Source organism: Labrus mixtus, chromosome 2, assembly GCF_963584025.1.
Source record: "Labrus mixtus chromosome 2, fLabMix1.1, whole genome shotgun sequence".
NCBI classification, from domain to species: Eukaryota; Metazoa; Chordata; class Actinopteri; order Labriformes; family Labridae; genus Labrus; species Labrus mixtus.
This window is the reverse complement of record NC_083613.1, coordinates 5,233,014-5,253,789: the sequence shown is the minus strand read 5'-3', so window position 1 is coordinate 5,253,789 and position 20,776 is coordinate 5,233,014. Positions and strand designations below refer to the sequence as shown.

The 20,776-nt window shown below is 41.8% G+C and overlaps 1 protein-coding gene across 1 annotated transcript in view; it reads right to left on the bottom strand.

Annotated features, from left to right (window-relative positions):
- The window catches only part of sorcs3a (sortilin related VPS10 domain containing receptor 3a), a 236,203-nt gene extending 221,268 nt beyond the window's left edge, over window positions 1-14,935 (bottom strand). The window contains exon 1 of the mRNA XM_061048343.1: window positions 14,039-14,935. Coding sequence (XP_060904326.1) covers window positions 14,039-14,716 — 678 coding nt within the window. The 5' untranslated portion in view covers window positions 14,717-14,935. The remainder of the gene's footprint in view (window positions 1-14,038) is intronic.
- Window positions 14,936-20,776: the final 5,841 nt, after the last annotated feature.

Here is a 20,776-nt window from a genome sequence, read left to right as displayed (position 1 = left end):
AATTGCCTTATGTTGTAAGGCATCCTAAACAACAAAACAATGCATGTTGCAATATTTATTAAACTTTGAATCCACAAAATGATCAGAAAAAAATCCCAAAAACTGGTTATTATGATGCTTTCATGTTCAAGGTGGGTGATCATTTATATCAGTCAATGTTTTTTTTATTTTTTTATAGATAAACCCTTGAAGATCTTTTTTTTAATAAAAACAGTGGGTTTGCAGTTAATCTTTAGAATCTTGACTGATAGCAAAGGTGTCACATAAGTTATTAGAAATTGTCCTCTGTGAGTCATAAATAACCGACCACATTTTGAGATAATCTATGGAGACATGCCCTAGACAAACGAATTGGGCAGACAAGTAGAAATACTGAGCAACTATGTTGAGACCAGCAGGGGGGGGAAATAATAAAGGTTAGCTGACACACTTTCTTCAGGGTAGATGAATGACAGTGAATTCATATGCCACCCAGTGACCACTGCATCCTGAGGCGCAGCACTTCTCAGATTCGGCTCCACATAAATTCCCTCTCCCAGTGATGGCTAAAACTAAAGCTCCTTAAATGCAGAGATAGGCGGCAGAAGCGGAGAATCTTTACTAGCCGGATTATCTCTCTTGTAGCAGCCCCCTCTACAAATGCTTTTCTATCTGGTAAACCATGTAGCTCTAAATTCAATTAGGGCCACATAAACATTTTCATGTGTGGCAAGTGAGCTGTGAAAGGGCAGAGGCGCAGGCTGCAGCTGGGGGAGACGAGCAGGGCCTGATCTGCTTCTGAGCAACAGAGGAGGGGAAAGATTTGAGATGCTGCAGGAGATGTGCTGTAATATTTAGCATGCACAGAACTTGCTGCTTTGTGAGAGCGCCTGTGTCTCTTTATCACGTTGTACGTCTGCAGCTGTCATGTTTCCATCTGACTATCTGACTCCACGCCTCCCCCTCTGCCGTCTCTCATCACACACAAACACACACTGACAAACACAGGCCAAACACCATAGTTATCAATTTCTATCAATCACGGAATCCTTTTAATCTCGCATGAGAAGCTGTTTTTCCTTTGCAGGATTTGTCTGGCACCATCAATCCAGCTACACTCTGCATTTATAAAAAGCAGCATATTCATCATTTAGTATCTATGTGCGCTGAAGCTGTACGAGGCACAACGTGGCCACAGCTCTAAAATAAGGGTAATGAATAATCAGTGGTTTCTCCCTCTCACTCGACTTCTCTCCATGTCCTTCTTGCCCTGCGACTCATATTACACTTCATTATTCTTTAGGCTACCCACTCCCTCTAGTGATGGACAAAGGCACTGCCTAAGGAGCAGCCGGCAGGCAGGCAGGCAGGCGGCCAATGTGGGACCACAGGAATGACAGGAAGAGTCAGCCTCCCTGGCTGCAGGCTGGATGCCGTGCCAGGGCTGCCGGTGGGAAACACAGTGGTGGACTGAGAGGAACACTTGTGTGACAAGAACACACAAAACAGTCACTACGGCATAAAAATGACTGACTGAGTGCAATCTCCGTTTCAGGGAGTGTGGTGGCTTGAAGTGCTAAAAGGCACAAACAAAAAAAGGATACAAGAACAGGCAGAGGACAGCAAACATACACACACACACACACACAGATTCACACAAACACACTTTAATTAAACTGCTTTCTGCTGTGAAAAAGCGTCTTCATTTGTATTTAAGTGACACAACGTGATAATTACCTGGGCTGGGTTTCTCCTGAGCTGCATGCTATACTCTGTGGGTTCCCGAACAAGGCCTAGTTTCCCTCAGCCCCCAAATCCACTCATCCATCTCACTGGTCTGTATGATGTAGCGATGCTTTCAGTTGCAGCCCTACCTCTGCAAATGTTAATAATCATACACAGCCTCCACTTTCCACATCTACATCCCCAGGTCTTATCGGTGGTATATCGTCTACCAAAGATACACGGTGAGCAAAAAAAAAATCCAGGTCTGCGGCTTTAATAACACATTAGTTTTCAGATCAGATTCTGTGTCCATGTGTTCGAAACAGAGAAGATTAGCCCACTTAGAGTGAGGCTGCATGCATAGATGCATAATTAATATAATAGCTCACTCCAGACCTGCATGTGTCCAACACATTATAAGGTTAGTAAGAATTCAACGCTGTGGACTGAATAGAATTTATTAAGTAAAGTTGCCGGAGAACACTCTCCATGCAGCAAATCATTGCTTCTGTTTGAGTGGTCTCATTTAAATTCCATTATGTCCTTACACTGACATGCTTAAAATCAGACGGGGACTGGAATGAGATCTATCCCCTTCAAGATAATTGATACCGCCAGGGTCTGGGCAGACCACACAGCGGAAATAGGGCATTATTCATAATTCATCAAATTTTACATAACTGACTTACTTTTGAAGATTACACAATAACATATTCGTTGTTCAAGGGAGAGCCATGGTCACCCCAGACCTAACAATTATTGTTGAATTACAGGCCCAGTCAGAATGAGAATCCCCCCCATGTGTTCTGTCTGAGACATGGTCGGCAGTCTGCCGACAAATTACTCATCTACCACAGTGTGTGTCTAAGCGTTGATTCCAGGTGTTCCCAGAGTAAATGTTGTCTCACTGATGTTGGCATTTTACAGGTTTCCCTCCATTTTTTCCTGTCGTGATTCTTCTCCCTTCTCCCTGGCGAAAAGGTCAAGCCTAAGCTAATGCTCCTGCTATCACATAGTGACAGCCCTGGGATAATGTGTGATAATTAAAAAGGCTTTGGCATATGGCTAGCATTGCGAACATGCTGTGTGAGTCAATGGGAGCTATTTTTCGCCTTGTGGGAGAAAGAAAACAAATTGCCATTTTGGATGGAAACGCACCATTGCACTCAGTGTTGGAGATTTTTCCTCCAAAAAAAAACCAAAACAAACATGCATGCACATTTGGGGCAGTTTTAAGGAAGAGGTAAAAAAAAAAAGCAGAGACTTGACGAAAAAAGCTTAACATCAATTTAGCAACTTTAGCAAAAAATCTACCTTAGCTAGATTAGAGGCAGAGAGAATTGTAAGATTGACAACAATCCAAAATGTGAGCTCTTCCATCTGGACGGATATTTAATGTCTCTTTTTTATTACTGAAACTGCAAGACATAGGTCTGTACATTCCATGAAAGTCACTGTGACATTCAGCCCACATTACTTTAAAAATAAATGCATCTGTTAGCTTCAGGCTAAAAACGTGCAAATGTCTTCAAAGTCATTAAATAGTCTATTGCCTACTTAATAACAGATACATGAACTCATATTATAACAGCTGTATTAAACAAAAAGAAAAGGTTGAAAAATGATGCTTAACTTGCAAAAAAAAAACGTAAGCATGTGCTGCCAAAACAAATCCTCTGAATGTTTCTTGGTGTTGCTTTCAGAGCACGCAGACACAACGTTAGCATGTACTGTTGTTTCCAGCCAACTGACCGGTAGTGTTTTGCTTTGACAGTAACTGGATGTGGAAGACACCAAATATTCAAGTCTTCAAAACCGTGTAGCCATTATTCACAAAACTGTTTCTTGCCAAAATGGCTACCCAAGGAAAAACAATTAGACTTGTAACATTGAAACCCATCACAAAAGTTGTGTGATGTATTGGGGGTGTCAAAAATATTGATAGATGCAGTTTTATTACCTAAACCCAGAGAAGATACAGCACCCCCCAAAAAGTCAGACTGTGGCTGAACTTTTACTCGCCTTATTTTCTCTGTAGCCTGCGGGCACACGACACACCAGGAATGATACTGAGCACCATTGATTGTAAAGGCCCACTATCAGTCTCTCTATGACAGGACTGGGGCAGCACAGTTAGCTACATTCTCTGAGAATTATTGGGGATTTAAAATGTTCAAGCTTCTACTTTGGGGCACACCAGCTGGGTGTGTGTGATGACTCCATGTGTTTGTGATCAACAAACGACACAAGAAATGGAGAGGAATATTCAAGAGGAACTTATAGCTACTACAAAAACATTGATAAAGCTTAACAATAAAGAAAATACAAGCCCTTGTAGATGCTGTGTTTTTTTTATGTGCTGCTCTCAGAATGACAAGCCACACTGAGCAGAAAATCACTGCACCGTTGATGCAGGCAAAAAGAGGTTTGCAAGCTGGAGCACGTAAAAAGTGTCAGACAAAGGGTATTTATTTGGTTGCACGCCTGTTACCACTCATTACTCAACATTACTGCTTGTATTCATTACAACCTCAGCTAAAGACGCCGTGAATGAAGTGCCGAAACAAACAGAAAGTGGGAAAACGAACCACGAGGGTCCAAGTGGGGCCACTTGGGGATGTCTTTATCACCGCAGCAAGGGTTATTTAGCAGTGGAGGTAAATGTAAAGTGAAAGGGACATCAGTGCTTTATTTTTCATTTTTAAGCATTGCTGTGTATGATTATCTAAATTGGTTAATATTTTTGAAACTGTGTTGTATTTCTTCTTTCATATATTTGCTACAAAAGGCTTTCTGCTTGAGTTAAAGCAGCACAGCTGAAAGCCTTCTCTTCAGCATGCATCATTAGGTTTTTACGCTACTCTCAGCTTGCAACCATTAAAACATACAGCATGGGTTTTTGCACACATACATATACAGTATGTACTTGTCTAGTGCATACAGATATTCCCTGGCCTACACTCAAACTGCAATGTTCACACACCAGAAATGTGACAGGCAGAAGCAACTGCTAGTCTAGTTTCCAGGATGTTTGCAGGTCTACCTGGCATGAAACAGGAGCATAGATGGATACATACCTCCTCTCATGTCTATGCTGAAAGAAGACAGACGCTGACCAGCAACAGAAAGCAACAGCCTCATTCCTCTGTGCATATGTGCATAAGCTAAACAACTTGATTACAGGTGGCAGCAGCTTGTTGTCTGTTGAATCGAGGCGCCAATTCTCAAAGAGCCTTTAAAGCAAGTATCAGCTGAAACAACAAATCAGATACCATTTTGGCAGATATATTCAGGGTGCTTCTCAAACAGAGTGCCAGGAAAAAGTAGAAACCCTGCAATGCGACCCACAGCAACAGTTCTGTGAGAGCTGTTTCGCTCCATCCTCTATCCATTTCCTTCTGTTTATCAAGGGCCACAAGCTAAGCAAGTAAGTCTAGACATCATCTTCCCCAGTCAAGTTTTCCAGCTCCTTCTATGAGATTCTGGGGCATTCTTAGGCCTCTGATGAGATACATATCCCCTATAGCAAGTTCAGGATCCACTGTGGGGTCTTCTACCTGTACAATGTGCCCTAAAAAAAAGCCTCCTAGCATCATAATCAGCTGCTGGATCAACACGAGCTGGCTCATTTTGATGCTAAAGGAACAGCAGCTCAACTCTGAGCTCCCTCGTTGTAACCGAGCTCTTTACCCGATCGGTAAAGCGCGAGTGCCACACTGCAGGGGAAGCTCATTTTCAACCGCTCATATTGGCAATGTCATTTCTCAGTAACTACCAAAACCCCATGACAGTAGGTGAGGGTGTAACACAGCATGACTGCTGACACCACACCAAACTTTCTGACAATCCATTTCACTTACAAAGATCGCAATATAGTTTTACTTCTTCGCTTGACCTTCTAAAACAACATAGATGAGAAGCCCTTTTAATCATCACTTTGAGAACAACTCATCTATGTTTTTTCAAATAAAAAAAACAACATAGTGATAATGGTACTTGCTTGAATAAAGAGAGACAGAAAAAGTGGGAAGGAATCAGTTTTTTCAGCAAAATCTCTTCTAGGTTAGCTCATTTTAGCTCACATTGGCCACCACAAGCTTCTGTTTTAAACCAGAATGCAAAAGACTGTTAACAGCAAAACCTTGGAGTATACAGCTCCAAGCAGGAGCACATTTTATATTTATGAATTAAGTTGAATTTTTTTTAGGAGAAAATAGTTCAAAAGTTGCATAGTGTCTCCTAACTCAGCTGTGACATTGGAAAAGGGACTTCAGAGGCCAGTTGACCATATCACCAGGCCACCATTTGTGGTTGTGATAATGTCAGATAGATGTTGACTGTTTCTCTGAGATGGAAAATAAGTATTAAACAATGCAGTCAAGACCACACTTACAGAGACCGAGACATACCAGAGACAAGAGTGCTCTGAGACCGAGACAAGACCAAGAGATTTAGGGATCGAGACCAAGACCATAAATATCAATGAAGAAAATCATCCTCTTGTGTGCAGGGGGGTGTATAACTCCCTTATTAGACTGTTACACCGGGAAGGTTGCAGATGTAATCGGGGGATACAAATCAAATTATGAATTGATTGAAGTTAAATTGTTCTTTTAGAAAGGGGTTATTTTCCTTCTAATCACAGTGATGATGTGGAAAAATAGACTGGCAATGGTGGTCACGTTTTGATTTAAAATCCTGAGTCCGCCCAATCTGAGTCAGAGATTGAAATGTGATTCCGAGATGAGACAAAAGACCTTCAAAAAGTCTCGAGACAGAGACAGATTTCAAGTACTACAACATAACATTACAAAGCATGAGTGCTTTTTATAAAAGTCCCTTTGGTCCTTCAGAGAGGTAACTTTAGTGTCATGTCTATACGTTGACTACATCTGAAGGGATTATTAGCAGTTCCTTTAGCTTGGCCTATCTTACTCTTTGACAGTAGCAGTATTTCTTTCTCAGCAGGATTATGTGCACTGTGCGTTCTTTTCCATTGGAAGTTCCACCCACACAGAAAACACCTATAAAAGAGCTGGAGGATTAATAATTCATTGATATCCATGACCACTCGCACTCTCTCCTTTATAAGGCACACTCATATTAGTGCCGTACCCGTCAGCATGCAGTTCAAACAACTCTTACGGCGTCATTAAAATTTTAAAAGCAGCTCGGCTAGGGGCGGGCTGGGTAAATAAGAGACAATTATTGTGTTTGATAGAAATGTAATATGGTTCTGTTTCAAGAGAAGTAAGTGCAAATCCTCGCTGGGAGGAAAATGACTTATAGGCGGTTGAAGGATGATTTATTTAAAGGGCACTTTTCAGGCTGAGTTCCACGCCAGATACCACAGTCGGTCAGGAGTTCAGTCACGTCCGGTTGGCTGCTTAGGTATTTTGTGCAGCTTGAGAGGCGCATTAAGGGGGGGAAATGGAAATCCAAAATCATGAGCATCTATCTCCCACCGGCGTCAATGAAAGATGCTAATACAACCTGTTTGGTAATGGGTGGGATGCTTAAGCAGGTTATTACCGTTAAAATCCACATTGGAATAAAAAAAAAAAGCAGACCTGATTGTGAAGTTAATGCGGCGTGGACCCATTTTACAGCCGCTTTCAATCTCTCATGGATAAACCAGTAGATCACTTTAATTAGACAATGTGTTAATTGACTGCAGGTCCTGGGGTGTGATGTGTCAACATTAGTCTCCATCAATGACAACCACCTCCAGGCATGACACCACTCACTCCGACAGAGAGAGAGAGACGAGACACTGAGAATGATTGAGGGTGTGTGTGTGTGCATGTTAGTGTGTCTATCTTCTATCTTCTTCATGGACATATCTGTGCGTGCATGCAACTTTGTATCGGCCTGCTCGCTTAGGAACAAGTATGTATTTTGGTGCCTAAGATTTGATGTGACCTAGTGAAGACATATTAATGTGTGGGAGGGACAGAGCGTGCTGGAGGAGGACAGAGAGAAAAGAGGGAGAAAAAGCAAATAGAGGGTGAGGCAGAGAGAGAGAGAGAGAGAGAGAGAGAGAGAGAGAGAAACACAGCGTGCGGTCTATCACTTCACAGTGGTCCCACATTATTACATGCTCATCGCCTGGCCGCTCTCTTCGGCTCGCCCATGTTTGGGAAATGGCAAGGGACATCAACATTACAAGGTATCACACTTGGCTCTGAGAAAAAAAAAAGGTGGTAAAGGTCAAGATGCACAGTGCCTCGGGGAGTTGGAAGATTCAAAGCTCGATATTCTGGAAGTCAATCCATAGGTGTTTCAAACTGTGCACAGTGGGAGAAGACAAGAGGGGAAGCATGCTGCACACTGGTAAGTGGTACCCCACATTCACTGGTGTGGGAAAAAAAAACATTTAATAGAATAGATATGAAACAAAATTAAATCTGACACTGGGGTGTACCAGTGTAATTAACACACATAGTTACCCTCAACACTTCTCTCTGCCTCGCACTCTTTCTTGCACATGGATAATGTCAGCACCCTTGTACTGCGGGAACAGGATCAGTGGCCAAGCGTATGATTAACACTCAAGTCTCTGAAGTCACGGCGAGGTAGCTTCCATCAGCACCTCAACTAACGTGGCAATCATACAGGAAACATAATGAGGCCATTAGTTCTGGTGAACGCAGCCTTAAAGCCTTCCTGTCCTACCTGCTGGGTTTTTTTTATTTTTTTTATGCACATGCTCATTTACCTTCAAAGCTTTTTGCAGCTTGATGCGATCCGAGATCTGCGGTGCTGCAGCAGCAGGTGCAATGCACCCTGATTGGATGGCTTCCTAAATGGCTTCCTAAATGTGGTCGTATTTCCGCACCCAGGCAGCTTAGGAGAGTTCCAACATTATGTGACACTTTTAAGTCTGCTGACCTTTAAGAGTTGACGTAAAACCATGAATATCCTTAAATCGTGCTGACCCAGTTAACTTCACTGAAATGGAAGAGATGGGTTTTTGCATATGGAGACATTAGGATAAGATACTTTTGTCTTCATTGGATTTTTAGGCTTCATTTTTCTTTTTTTGGTTACATGGAAAGCAATCATTGCAAAGTATCCAGATGTTCAATTTGACAGGCTAAACAATAGTGACATGGTCATCCTACACATGGACTTTGAAAGCTTGGGTATACAAAGGAAGCATTGGGTGTCATAACATCCTTTCAAACCACACTGCGAGACATCAGGAGGTCAAGAGTGAATATGCCCACTGTACCGGGAAACTGCAGCCAAAAGTTTGGCTCTGGAGGCCATTCAAGACAGATTCTCCATTCATGTTTTGTGGCATATGGCTTCTTGCCTTAGAATTATACTTCCAAAGAAAAGAATAAAGAGAAAAAAAAAAAAAAACAGGCGACAGGAAGCAAACTTGTCGGCACTAATTAGAGGGGGAAGGGGAGGGGGAAAGGAGGGTGGAGAAATCGAGGAATATGGGAGAAGAGGCCCACTGGAAGGGCTACATTATTTATGACATTCTCGTTTTCTTCCTTCCAGAGCAGAGGGGCCGACAGGGTAGTAGAAGAGGGGAGAGGGAAAAAAAAAAACAAGTTTATAATGTATTACCTTCAGTAATTTAGGCTGAGGGGTGAGATGGGCTGAGGGAAAGTGAGCGGGGAACAAGACCTGCCTCCACATCCTAAATCATATCCCGCTCGCTGCAGTGAAAACCGTTGGAAATGCTACTCACGGCTCTGTCCTTGTTGTGGGGTCTCAGGGCTATTCCTACAATATTGGTGGTACATATAATGACTGGAGCATGCAAATTGCATCCAGACAGGCTGATGAAGTTGTCTACAACATTTTTTTTTTTTTTTGCAGTAGTGGGATTCTTTCAGAACAGATATCATTTATTAACTCCTGTTTTGTAATAAGTCGACATCCTGCAAAAATAAAATGTGTTTGAAGTATTTAGTTTACATACACATAGGAGATGTGTTTGTTCTTGCTGCATGACATTTTGCCTTCAAATGCCACTAACAAGAGTCCGCATGTGTTCCTCTAGCTCTCAAGAGGGATTTAGGAATTTCAAACACACACAGCTCTATTGATGACTTGCCAGATATGACTGACCTGTCTCTGTGTGAGTTCTCACGACTTTAAAAAGACCACTCGAGTCGAGCCGAGTACTCACTCTGTCTTATGCTAATGCCCCAACGGATGAAGGGACATCAAAAACGTGTGACCATGTGTGGCGGTATTATGAAAATAATGTTTAGATAAACACACACACAGGAGGTGGGGAAAAATGCCATTGAGCCGCTTAAGTGCTGACACCATGCATAGCTATCAATATGCTGACATTTATGGTCACGGTTTTCTTTAATGGAGCATATTTATTGTGATTATGCTGTTGGGAGGAATTCTCAAGGTTTCCTTAAAAGAGATGGATGTTTTAAGATTCCCAACAAAAAGAGGCACTGCTAAAGCGATCCATTTTGTATTCATGCTGCCAGTCACAATGTCATTATGCTCATGTCTGTTAAAGGTGGAAGGATTAAAGTCTCAGAGATACTTAAGGCAATCATTTCTCACTCTGCTTTCAGAATGCTTCAATGAATTCATGCCAAAGACTCTTTCAAACAACATACTACTTCAACATTCACAATTGACATCTTAAGGTTTAAGACGTCAAAGAATGCACGTAGGCTGGAGGCTGCAGACACAAGGCTACATGCGGCAACAGACTGAGTGAAAGAAAGGGAGGGAAAGTAAGGGGGGCTGAAAACAGCAATCTGTACAGGTAGAGAGAGACAGAGAGAGTGCATTAGCTTTGTGTACACGCCTCAGAGGACACACCATTCCATCCCAGGGGAAGCTACGGCGGCGTCAATTCCTCCAAGAGGTAGTCACAGTCAGTACAGCACACGGCCGACCAATCCGGCTGAAATAAGACTGGGAGAAAAGTTTCTAGACCAGAGATGTTGTGGAATTATGTTCAATGCCGGGGCCGCTCGACCGAATAGGAATGACATATTTGAACCCAAAGGAGTTCAGTTTCTTGACTGAAGGCCAATGGGAACACTTTCCAAAGCTTACCAATGAGAGAGTTGACTGATCTGACTCACATCTCTGGTCATTGTTTGGTTTACATTTATGGATTTACAAATCCTGACAAATGATAGGGAGAGAGGGTACAAGGATGAAAGGAGGGGGGACACTGTTGTCATGCTTCAAGAATCAAGAAACTACTGTTGGCAACACCACACATTGAGAGCCATGTGCATCGTTCAATGACATCAGTCATGGGTACAGAAAAGTAAGACCAGGCTGTTCATAGTTTATAATGAGGAAGAAAGAAATCAACAGGTATCTAAGGCTCTAACTTTGGCCCCTTGAGGCCACTGGATGGTTAAAGTTGCTTGGAAGAAGTACACTGTTAAGAATCTGGAAAGATGGTGGTAAGGATTAAAGAGAGCACCACAATCGCTCTGTTTAGTTGTAATGAACCACTTCAATCATAATTATTTTAAATACCCAAAACAGAATAAAAAATATCTACAAAAACAACCTAATCAGTTTAAACAGACCCAAACTCATCAAATGTTTTACCAATTCTAGATTGGTGGTTAAAACATTTGGATGTAATTATGTTGTGACCGATTGTTTGCTAATCTTTTCATTTCAGAGGCAACAGCGCACTGAAATGAACCACCATATGGGTGAATGTCTGCCTTGTTACTGCTGCAAGAGTGGCTACATTTTTGTTGTAAGCTGTTGCGTTATGGAAACCAACACAATAATGACAACTACTGCACTACAGAGGAAAAAAATAATCTATCTTCAGGGAATTCATCAAACACAGATCACGGAGATAAAGCTTAACGGGTCTGTGCTGAAGGGTGTACTTAGGACAAACAAGATGTATGAATCAGTTTGTGCATATCACTGAGCTTCAGTTCCATTAAACGTCACACTGTTTCAGAATAAAAATTGGTGTGCATGTCAATGCTGACAATGAATATTGGCAGATGAGTTGGTAATATAGTATTATAGTAATACAGTTTCTTTGTTTGATACTTAGTCCAACAGACTTTCTTTAGAAGTTGTTTCATTGAGCAACAGTCATGTTAGGGTACTTCTGTCAGACCAATTAAGTTGATTTTCTGAAAAACTTGACTCAAGGTTGCCCAAAAGGTTTAAACTGATTAATGTAATAGTTGAAACAGGAAGGGACAGTTGGGGGTATACTCTGCAAAAAGGTTTGCCACAGCAGTAGAACCGGAGATAATTTTTTCTTTGGTATCAGTCTTAACAAAAAAGAACAACAGGAAGGCTCAGGTGTTAAAGTGTATAAGCAAAACAAAGGGCGCAACAGGCTGTGAATAAAAGGTCAATATTAAGGTGGCTGCACAAGGCTGGTCATCCAGTCAAACTAGCCATTCACTCTTACTTTAACGAAACAAACTGCTGCAGTTCAGTTAGTGGACTCTAAGCTCACTCCCTTTGTCTACCACTCCATTCATCACCACAACAAGCACCAAACGCGAATGAAGATTAAGTAGCAGATCTTCACTCTTGAGGACGCGCTCGAGGCCATGCCTTGATTTCCCCTTTTTTTTTGTGCTGCAAAAAAAAGGGGGAGATTTTGAAAAACAGAGGCCTCAGTCTCCAAGATAATAAAGATTTAAAAGCTGAGGGGCAGCGGCACAAAATAACCTCTTCACCCTCTCTGTCCAGCACACACTCAAGAGTCGCACACATACACAAATACATACTCACACAAACATGTTCCCTACACACTGCCTCAGTCTTCACTGCGGGTTAAAAAACAAGTTCATGCACCGTGTGGTAATCAGCTCAGACAAGACTGAATACGTGGGATTTTCTTTTTTTTTTTTCCAAATGGAATAAAGCAGGAGGGAGAGCCACAACAACAAATTAAGCTCGTAAAAACCACAAAGAAGAGGCCCATCGGCTCACTGTGAGCTTACGGGGTTGTGTAAATGACTTTGATTCATTTTGCCTCATTATTCTCTTCCTGTGAGAGCCCACTTGTGCAAGAGGGGCAGGGCTTGCATCCAGTTGGTCTGGAGAACGGGCTTCAGTGGGGTCAGTGTCATTTAAGAATAAATGGTACAGTGAGAACTGCTGTTGTTAAGATTTACACATTATGAAAGCAGGTTGGCCCTGCCTTTGACCTGCACTTTTATGATGTGACACCCAAAGGACTGTATCTTGTACGTCCGCACCCAGGGTGCAAGGTAACCTATTTAGGCTTCAGATTTTATGACCAGACATAAATCCTTGGGTCTAAAATTGAGAATTTGTATTTTTCAATGAAGCAGTTTCAGGATCTAAGCAAATCATTGTTTTGTATTCATTTTGATTTTTTGTTTTCTTGTTAATACAAAATACTTGTATTTACCCATTAGCCTTGTTTCTTGTCAGTGCTGTGGTGAGCTGTCTTCAAATTCTGTGCAGTCTGACATTTAAATTCAGTGCCCCACTGTTTCAAGAGGCATGCATCTCCCGCTTAGTAATAATGCAGATGGGGTAAGACCCCATCATCCAAATGCTGAACCACCCTCCTTTGGAAGGTCTGTGGTAATGCATCCAGGTTTTAAACTGTTTAAATTTGCAATAAATCAAAGCTGTTATAGTAAGAAAATATACAAAAGAGTCGTCGTTCTTAGTTCTTAAAAATGTGTTCAGTTCAGTTAACACAAAAATTCAGGGGAAGCTCAGACAGTTGAACAGAGAAGAATTTCATAATCTAAAGATTTTAAGAGTTTATTGGAGATTGAGCAATAATTTATGACTCCCTCCTTCCCCAATCAATTAGTTTGGATGAAAACCCCTCGCATCATTTGGGAGCAATGAATCATGCTCAAAATCTCAAATCGCTGCAAATAAATCATAAATGACGTTGTCCAACTAAGACTATCAGTTCGAAATTCTCAATATTAAACCCAAATTGCACGACTTTTAGACCATTCGCAGGCAGATATAAGACTAGGAATTAGGATGAAAGCACGAAACATTAAAACGGTCACTGTTACAGAGAAGGGGCATCGTGCGTAATTTGGGTGGGAGTCAAAGGTCGCGAATACGATTTACAGTCCGTGCACATGTCTGGCATTTAGGCAACACAGTGTGCGTCGATGTGCATCTGCAGCTTCCAGTGCACCTGTTAACAGTGAAAGTCAACTCAGCGGCACGACAGAGCGCAGAGTCTCCGCTTTGTGCGTCACGGAGTATGATCCCCATCCGCTTTCAACACTTCGCTCCCAGTATAGAGTTCATGTGTTGATATGGAGCCGTGTAAAGAAACAGAATATGGAGATGGGGAAAGTTAGAACATTTTTTTTTGACTTACACTGCTGTTCTGCCCTGACCAGTAGACCACAGCGTGGTTATGGGCAGAGTCTCCCGTCAGAGCAAAAGTGCTGCTGGTAAGCTTAGGCTCATCCTGCCTGTTATTCCCTCTCACTTCGTCCCTGTTCCATCTGATCTCGGACCTGCCCTTGTTGAGTCCGTCTAACAACGAGCCTCGATCCCCCGTTGCGCCCGCATCCACGCCGGTCCACCCGTTTGCGCTCAACTCAGCAAACTCGGGACCGCTTCTCTTCGCTCTCCGGAGCGCAACATCTTCACCCTCCCCGGGCACTCCTGCCTTAATATTGCCCCTGCGACTTTCTGCCATGGAGCCCAGCGCGTCCTCCTTTACGCCAACTCTATCCGAACTGACATGTTGTGAGAACCGGGGGACATCCCCGAAAGAAACGCCGTTCTCATCGTCGTTTTCAACTCCAGCATTTTGGTCAGTATCCCCGACTTCACTAAACTCTACTCGGATGTTTTTTAGGGTACCCGGCTCCTCTGTCGGGTCAGCGCGGATCCCCAGCTGTAATTCCTCTAGGTTTAGTTGAAGTGGCGACGGGCAAGATGCGCACGTTATCTCCGCCTTGGCATTTTGTAGGGTATGAACGGCTATCATCAGCCAGATACCCAGAGATAAGTGCAAGCCTGGGCTGAAGCCAGCCCAAGTCTCCATCGCTGACAGAGATTTGGGGGGGGGGGGGGTGAAGGACCGTTGGAGACCTTATCCGATACCTTAACTCCCTTCTCTCAGGTCGATACGGAATAACTAACGCCTCTTTTGTCCGTCTGGTTGTTTGGGGGGATAGAAAAGTGCTCCTCAGCAAAACTGTTCACGTCCAAGGATCTCTGGTCGGGAAAGCCACCACACAGGAGGGAGGAGCTGTATAGCAGCCAGCTGCCGAGTGTGCGCCCGGAAGAGACAGTTAGAGAGAGAGAGAGAGAGAGAGAGAGAGAGAGAGAGAGAGAGAGGAGCTGTCCGTGGTGCTGAGCATGCTCCTGAAAATTGTGCAACGCAAAATAGTTTACCGTTTTGATAATTCCACATTTCTAATAGGCCTTTTTCAATTTCAGTTCGTGTTAACAGATGATTGATAAATGGAAACAGTAAAGTACTACATCTAGTGACAGGAAATAATAGAAAGTCATATAGCCTACAGGATAGTTTAAAAGCTTCACCAATGTGGTGACGCAACAGTTCTTTTGTTGGGGGACAAAGATTAATAATAATAATATTCATAATAATAGTTGACGTTGTTGTTCTTTTTATTGTTACATTAAAACAGTCTTTAGGTGGGCAACTAGTAGCAGCTCCTTGTGGTGATTAAAGATCTGGTCACTCATGGTGTGGGAAAAAATAACAGCGCTAGAGCATGTGGAGCCCCGGTGTGTGTGTGTGTGTGTGGGGGTGGGGGGGGGGGGGGGGGGGGGGGGGGGTGTGAACATTCACATGGATTGGGAGGAATTGGCAGGGAGTTGCACCACTCCTGGGGGGAAACAGAGTAGCGCCTAGAGGCATGAGAGAAGGAGGGAAGGGGGATGCCGGGATACAGTGGTGCTGCACTTTAAGCATCAAGTTGCGGATGGGAAGGTGATACAAAAGAAGACAACAGACACGTGTGTCTGTGTTGTGAATTTTGCAAAAAGAAAAACAAAGGAGGGAGACAGAGAGGGAGAGAGGGAGAGAGAGAGAGAGCTTGTAGGGGTGTGTATCCTTAAGTGCAGAGCGTTACGCATTAATGATCCAGCATGTTGTGCCCTTGTCTATCAACCTGACAGCCCACAAATTGCTCGTCCGGGAGCACTAAGAGACGGAGTCTGAATTTCAACAAATGAACAGTCATATCAGTGAGAAAAAGACAGTACTTGGGGAATTTTGGAATCCAGGGGCGGAAGTAACCATAGGTTCTTGTTTAAAAATATCAGTTGGAAGGAAACCAGTGCAGCATTTTAAATTTAGTGATCCCTTTCCTGTTTCATACGCCGAGCAAGCAAACACAATTTACACAGGTTAGGCCTTATCAAAGGCAGGGGTTAACTGTGTTGTGTGCAGTTAGCATGTTCTCCCAGTGCCCACGTCCTTGCTGTAGCTGCTCTGGCTTCCACTTACAGTCCACAGCCATTGGGTTGTCCGTAGGTGTGAATGTGTCCATGGATGGTTGTCTGTCTCTATGTGTCAGCCCTGTGATTGACTGGACAGGGTGGCCAATGTCAAATGGGATTGGCTCCAACCCCCCTGTCACCCTTCAAAGGTTAAGCGAGTGAAGCTAATGGATGGAGGTCTGAGTCCAAAGGAAATTAAAAGACCCCACTGGGAGTTGTTTGTAATTGTAATTTTCATTTCTGTTGACACAAATTAAAGTACAACAAAGGCGTTCCATCCAGGGGGATAGGATTGAAGTCCTGTGTGGGATCAACAGACAAAAACTGATTTATCCTGCCTTCAGATGCTCTCAGAGTTGTTCTAAGTTTAATGTGAGCTATACAAGGGAAAAACACACAGAGTGATGGTGAATACCATCTTACAAGTTACATGCAGTCAACAAAAAAAGATGAACATGCCATATGTCAATCATTCAACTATTTCTTCCCATTAACCCAACATTAGCTTTTGTAGTTCCAAGTAGACTAAACTAGACCGGGTCTTAATGTGAATTTATTCCAGATCAGGAAATAATTACTCACCACATCACATGAATGAGCACAATGGATTGTTGTTGTTACTGACTTATGTGCCTACATGACATGTCTTGACTCCCTACGTTTACATACCTCTTCAACCTAAACAACAGAGTCCAAGGTTTTTAAGACACAAGTAAAACAGTGGCTGAAACTGCAGCAAGTGTGAATAAGACTAAACAGTAAAATCAGAATTACAAGAGGAAACAGTCAATGCTCACAGTCTCTTATTTGTATTGAGGTTATAATGTCTATATTTGTATAGTAGCCTATTGCTGTTTCTGTATTTCTTAAAGTCTGATGATTCTGTTTTAAACTTTAAAGCCTGAGACATGGGTTGCAAATTAGCCACGGCTAGAAACCTGTATGAATGGCAGCTACTGTATATTTAATATATGAACCAATGTCCATTAAATGTGCGTCTGTTTAATAAACAATTAAAAGACAAAAAAAGTATTTTTGTGCCTTAACCTGAATAACCTTCAAGCATTTGGTAAAGGAACCAAAAAACCTAACTTTTGGTGCCTTTTACGGCAAAAAACAAAGTTATGATAGCCAAAGGTGACTTCTGTTGTCACAGGAAGCTAGCAGTTGACTCTAGTGAAAAGGGTTTTTTTAATTTTTCCCACCAGAAAGCCGTTAAGGGTTTCAGGGAAAGTGATGCTAGCCACCACAGTGTAGTGTGCTTTTTTTTAAACAACTGAAATGTTAAAGTTTAGATAGGTAAAAAAAACACACTGAGCTGTGTCAAAAGTCCTTATCGCAGAGTAGCGCCCCCTTGTTTCCATGCATCTTTGCATTATGTCACTTTTAAGATTTCTAGCCAGTGCCAAGCTTTTCATTGGTTAACTGTGCTGCACAACATACTACTGTAACAGTTCTGGTTGATTATCCCTTCATTGTTTTCCTTTCAGTGGAAAAACTACAAAAAAAAAAAAACACATTGTACCTGCTCAGCAATAAAACACATTAGACACTGTAAGGGACTACTTAGCATACAAATTGAGGAATTTTTAAGTTATAGGTGTTTATTTTACAAGTTGGTAGAAACCAGAAACCGAGCTGGAAAGGACTGAAGACATGAATACATTTGCCAAATGATAAGAAACAAAACTTTGCATCAGTGCGTGTGCTTCTCAAACTGATGGATGTTTAAATATTTCACTAACAAGCTTGTGGGATCAGCTTAAAAGGTGATGGGATATGAGCAGAGATTAACCTGTTTATTCGGCCAAATGAATCAAAATTGCAATATTTTCCTTCGCTTGTACTATCACAATAAACGAGACAATATATTATCCCGATAACAATCCCCATCCTCAGATATTGGATAAGTCCTAATAGACGTGGGTGTACATGTAAAACTGAGCAAGAAAGTAACTATACGCATTTCCCAGAATGTCAAATAATTTATTTAATGAGTCCCATGACCTTTACGCGCTCTACCCTAAAAGGACTATGACCAACAGACCGTCACCAAATGAAAGACCCCAAGCAGCTCAGATCAAAAACAGAGACAAGGACTGTGTGCCAAGACTGAAATATCTCAGAGAGAGACATGTAATGAGATTTTAATGAAAGTGAATGAAACTTCTCGTCTCTTTTGATGCTGCCATTCATCAATTACCATGGCTTTCTAATGGAGTGGAAATTATTAATCCATTTTAACGATAAATCAGACGAAAATTTTCAGATCAATCAACATCCAAGTAAGATGTATTTTTTTTTTATCTTAGAGAGAAACTTCAAAGTACTATGGAAGTGTCATTAAGGGCCGTACCCCACATATTGGAAGTGTCCTAAAGCAAGACACTTAAATCCCAATTCACACACTATGAGCACCTTGGAGTGTTAGCTAGCTGCACATGGTCATCTGTTTGCAGTCAACCAAAAGCAGACTAAAATTAACTTCATAGTTGGTTCGATTGGATAAAACTTGAAATGGATAAATATGAACTTTTCACAGATTAGGGTAACAAAAACCTGAGAATGAATTAGTTGATTATTTTGCTATTGAGTTACGTGGTTGTTGGGGGAGGTCACTTCCTTGTAGAGCAAAAGGTGTGGACAGGGCTGAGGACTCTTAAATTCAAAAGGCAGCTCACAGGGCCAAACCATGTGCTGCTAGGTCATGGGGGGGATTACATTTTAGTTTGTTTTGATTGTCCTTCAGTTGGTGTTGGTGTTCAGCAGGTCACCCCTTGTGTGTTATTGGGTTTGGCAAAGGCATCAAAAATTCAAATTCAAATTCTAAAAACTTTATTTGTCCCTGGGGAGCAATTCAAAATGTTCCCTGCTTTGCTTTTGGGTTAGTTTAGGTTGTTTTGTGTACACCGTTCAGCTTTTAAATTAAGTGAGACCTGGAGGTTTTCTGTGGCAATCAGAAACTGGGTGACGAGTCAAGGAAACTGGACTAGAGACATGAAAAGCCCATGTCAACATACGCAGTTTCTCAGCTTCAAATCTAAAGCAGTCAGAGCATCAATAGGAGGAGGTTGAAGAACATAATGATGCAGCTAGAAAGTTTTCTTACCAAGGCCGCCCATGAGGAGGGGAGGCTTTCTGGGGCCCAGCTGCATGAGGGGCCCATGGTGGTTAGCAAAAACATAATCTACAGTAAACTGAAATCAAGCAATGAACACATCTTTGTGTTACTCATAAATACTCACCCTTTCTTATTAACACTAAAAATTAACATTTTAATCATAGTTGCCTATTTCAGAATGTACCAACCCTCCCCCTTTCCTTTTTTAAAATGGTTAACCATTTGGTTTGTGATGTCAACATCATGGGTTGGGCCAATTGAACTTAAAGGTTACACCAGTAATGTCAGACTCTGTATGCCCACACCCGGACCTGCACAAAAATAAGGATTGCAAAAAATAAAAGAGGCAACAATAACTTACACTGTAAACCCGAACAGTATTACTAACTCAAAGCCATTAAGGGTACAGAACTTAAAAGCAGCTAATTAGTTAACAAAACAATAAACTATTGAGTTCTCTGAATGAGTGATGTGTTTTAATTTAATATGGATCAATGTGTTTGAGTTAATATCCATGTCTAAATCATATAATTTGAGTTAACAGAGGGACGCAGCGTATGACGTCATCGACGTCGCTACGTTCACTCGCTTTTGAAAAACTCACAACGGCCATGCTCGGGCTGTTCCTTGTTCTAAGTCATCTGCTGTGGTGAGTAAAAAAGTTTCTCAAACTTCTCGTGTCTGTTTACATGTGTATAACGTTAACAGAAGCTATAACGTTTGCATGCTAATATCTTGAGCTAACTGTTTGTGAAACTGCAGCAACGTTATTTAGCTGTACTTTGACCCTACTGTGGAGGCAGGTAAGCTGCTGCGCTGAAAGTAACGTGTTTGAGATAAAATATAACGTTCTTCGTCGTAATCATTTGTCAGACTGCATGACAAAGAAGAACGGAACGCAACGTAAATTATTTTTAAATATTTAATGAACCGTTAAATAGAGAGTTGTGTGACTAACTAAAATATGTTTGTTTAATGAGTGATCCTGGTTTGTATTTATATCGTATGTGACTGATCTTTCCCATCAGGTTGAAGTGGAGGAAGAGCACTGAACTTCAAGCTTTAAAGACATCAGGTAAGAAGTAAGCCATTTCTAAACTTTTTATATTATTACCTGTGAACCCACAGCCTTTTGTCTGCTCCAGCAGTAGAGTGATAATCTTTAATGGTCTACTGCATTATAATATTAGGGACATGTTCCACTGTGTTGACAAAAGTTTCATATTGGTGAGGGCTGTTTGTTGAAACTGTAGTTTGCGGTGTGATGAACTGTACTGCCTTACAAACATACATGTCTTTGTTCAACAGAACATTATAAAATAGATTCAAGTATATAGTGCAAGCAGTTTTTCACAGGGCCATTATTTTAACTAATCTTAGCTTGTTTTCATATAATTTGTGCCCATTAAGGGAGAGCTGCTGAAGGCATTTCATCATCCCCCAGTCACCTGACTCACTTCATATCAACCTTTGTATTGGTGAGTATGATTTGTTGTTAAATTAAAATAAACA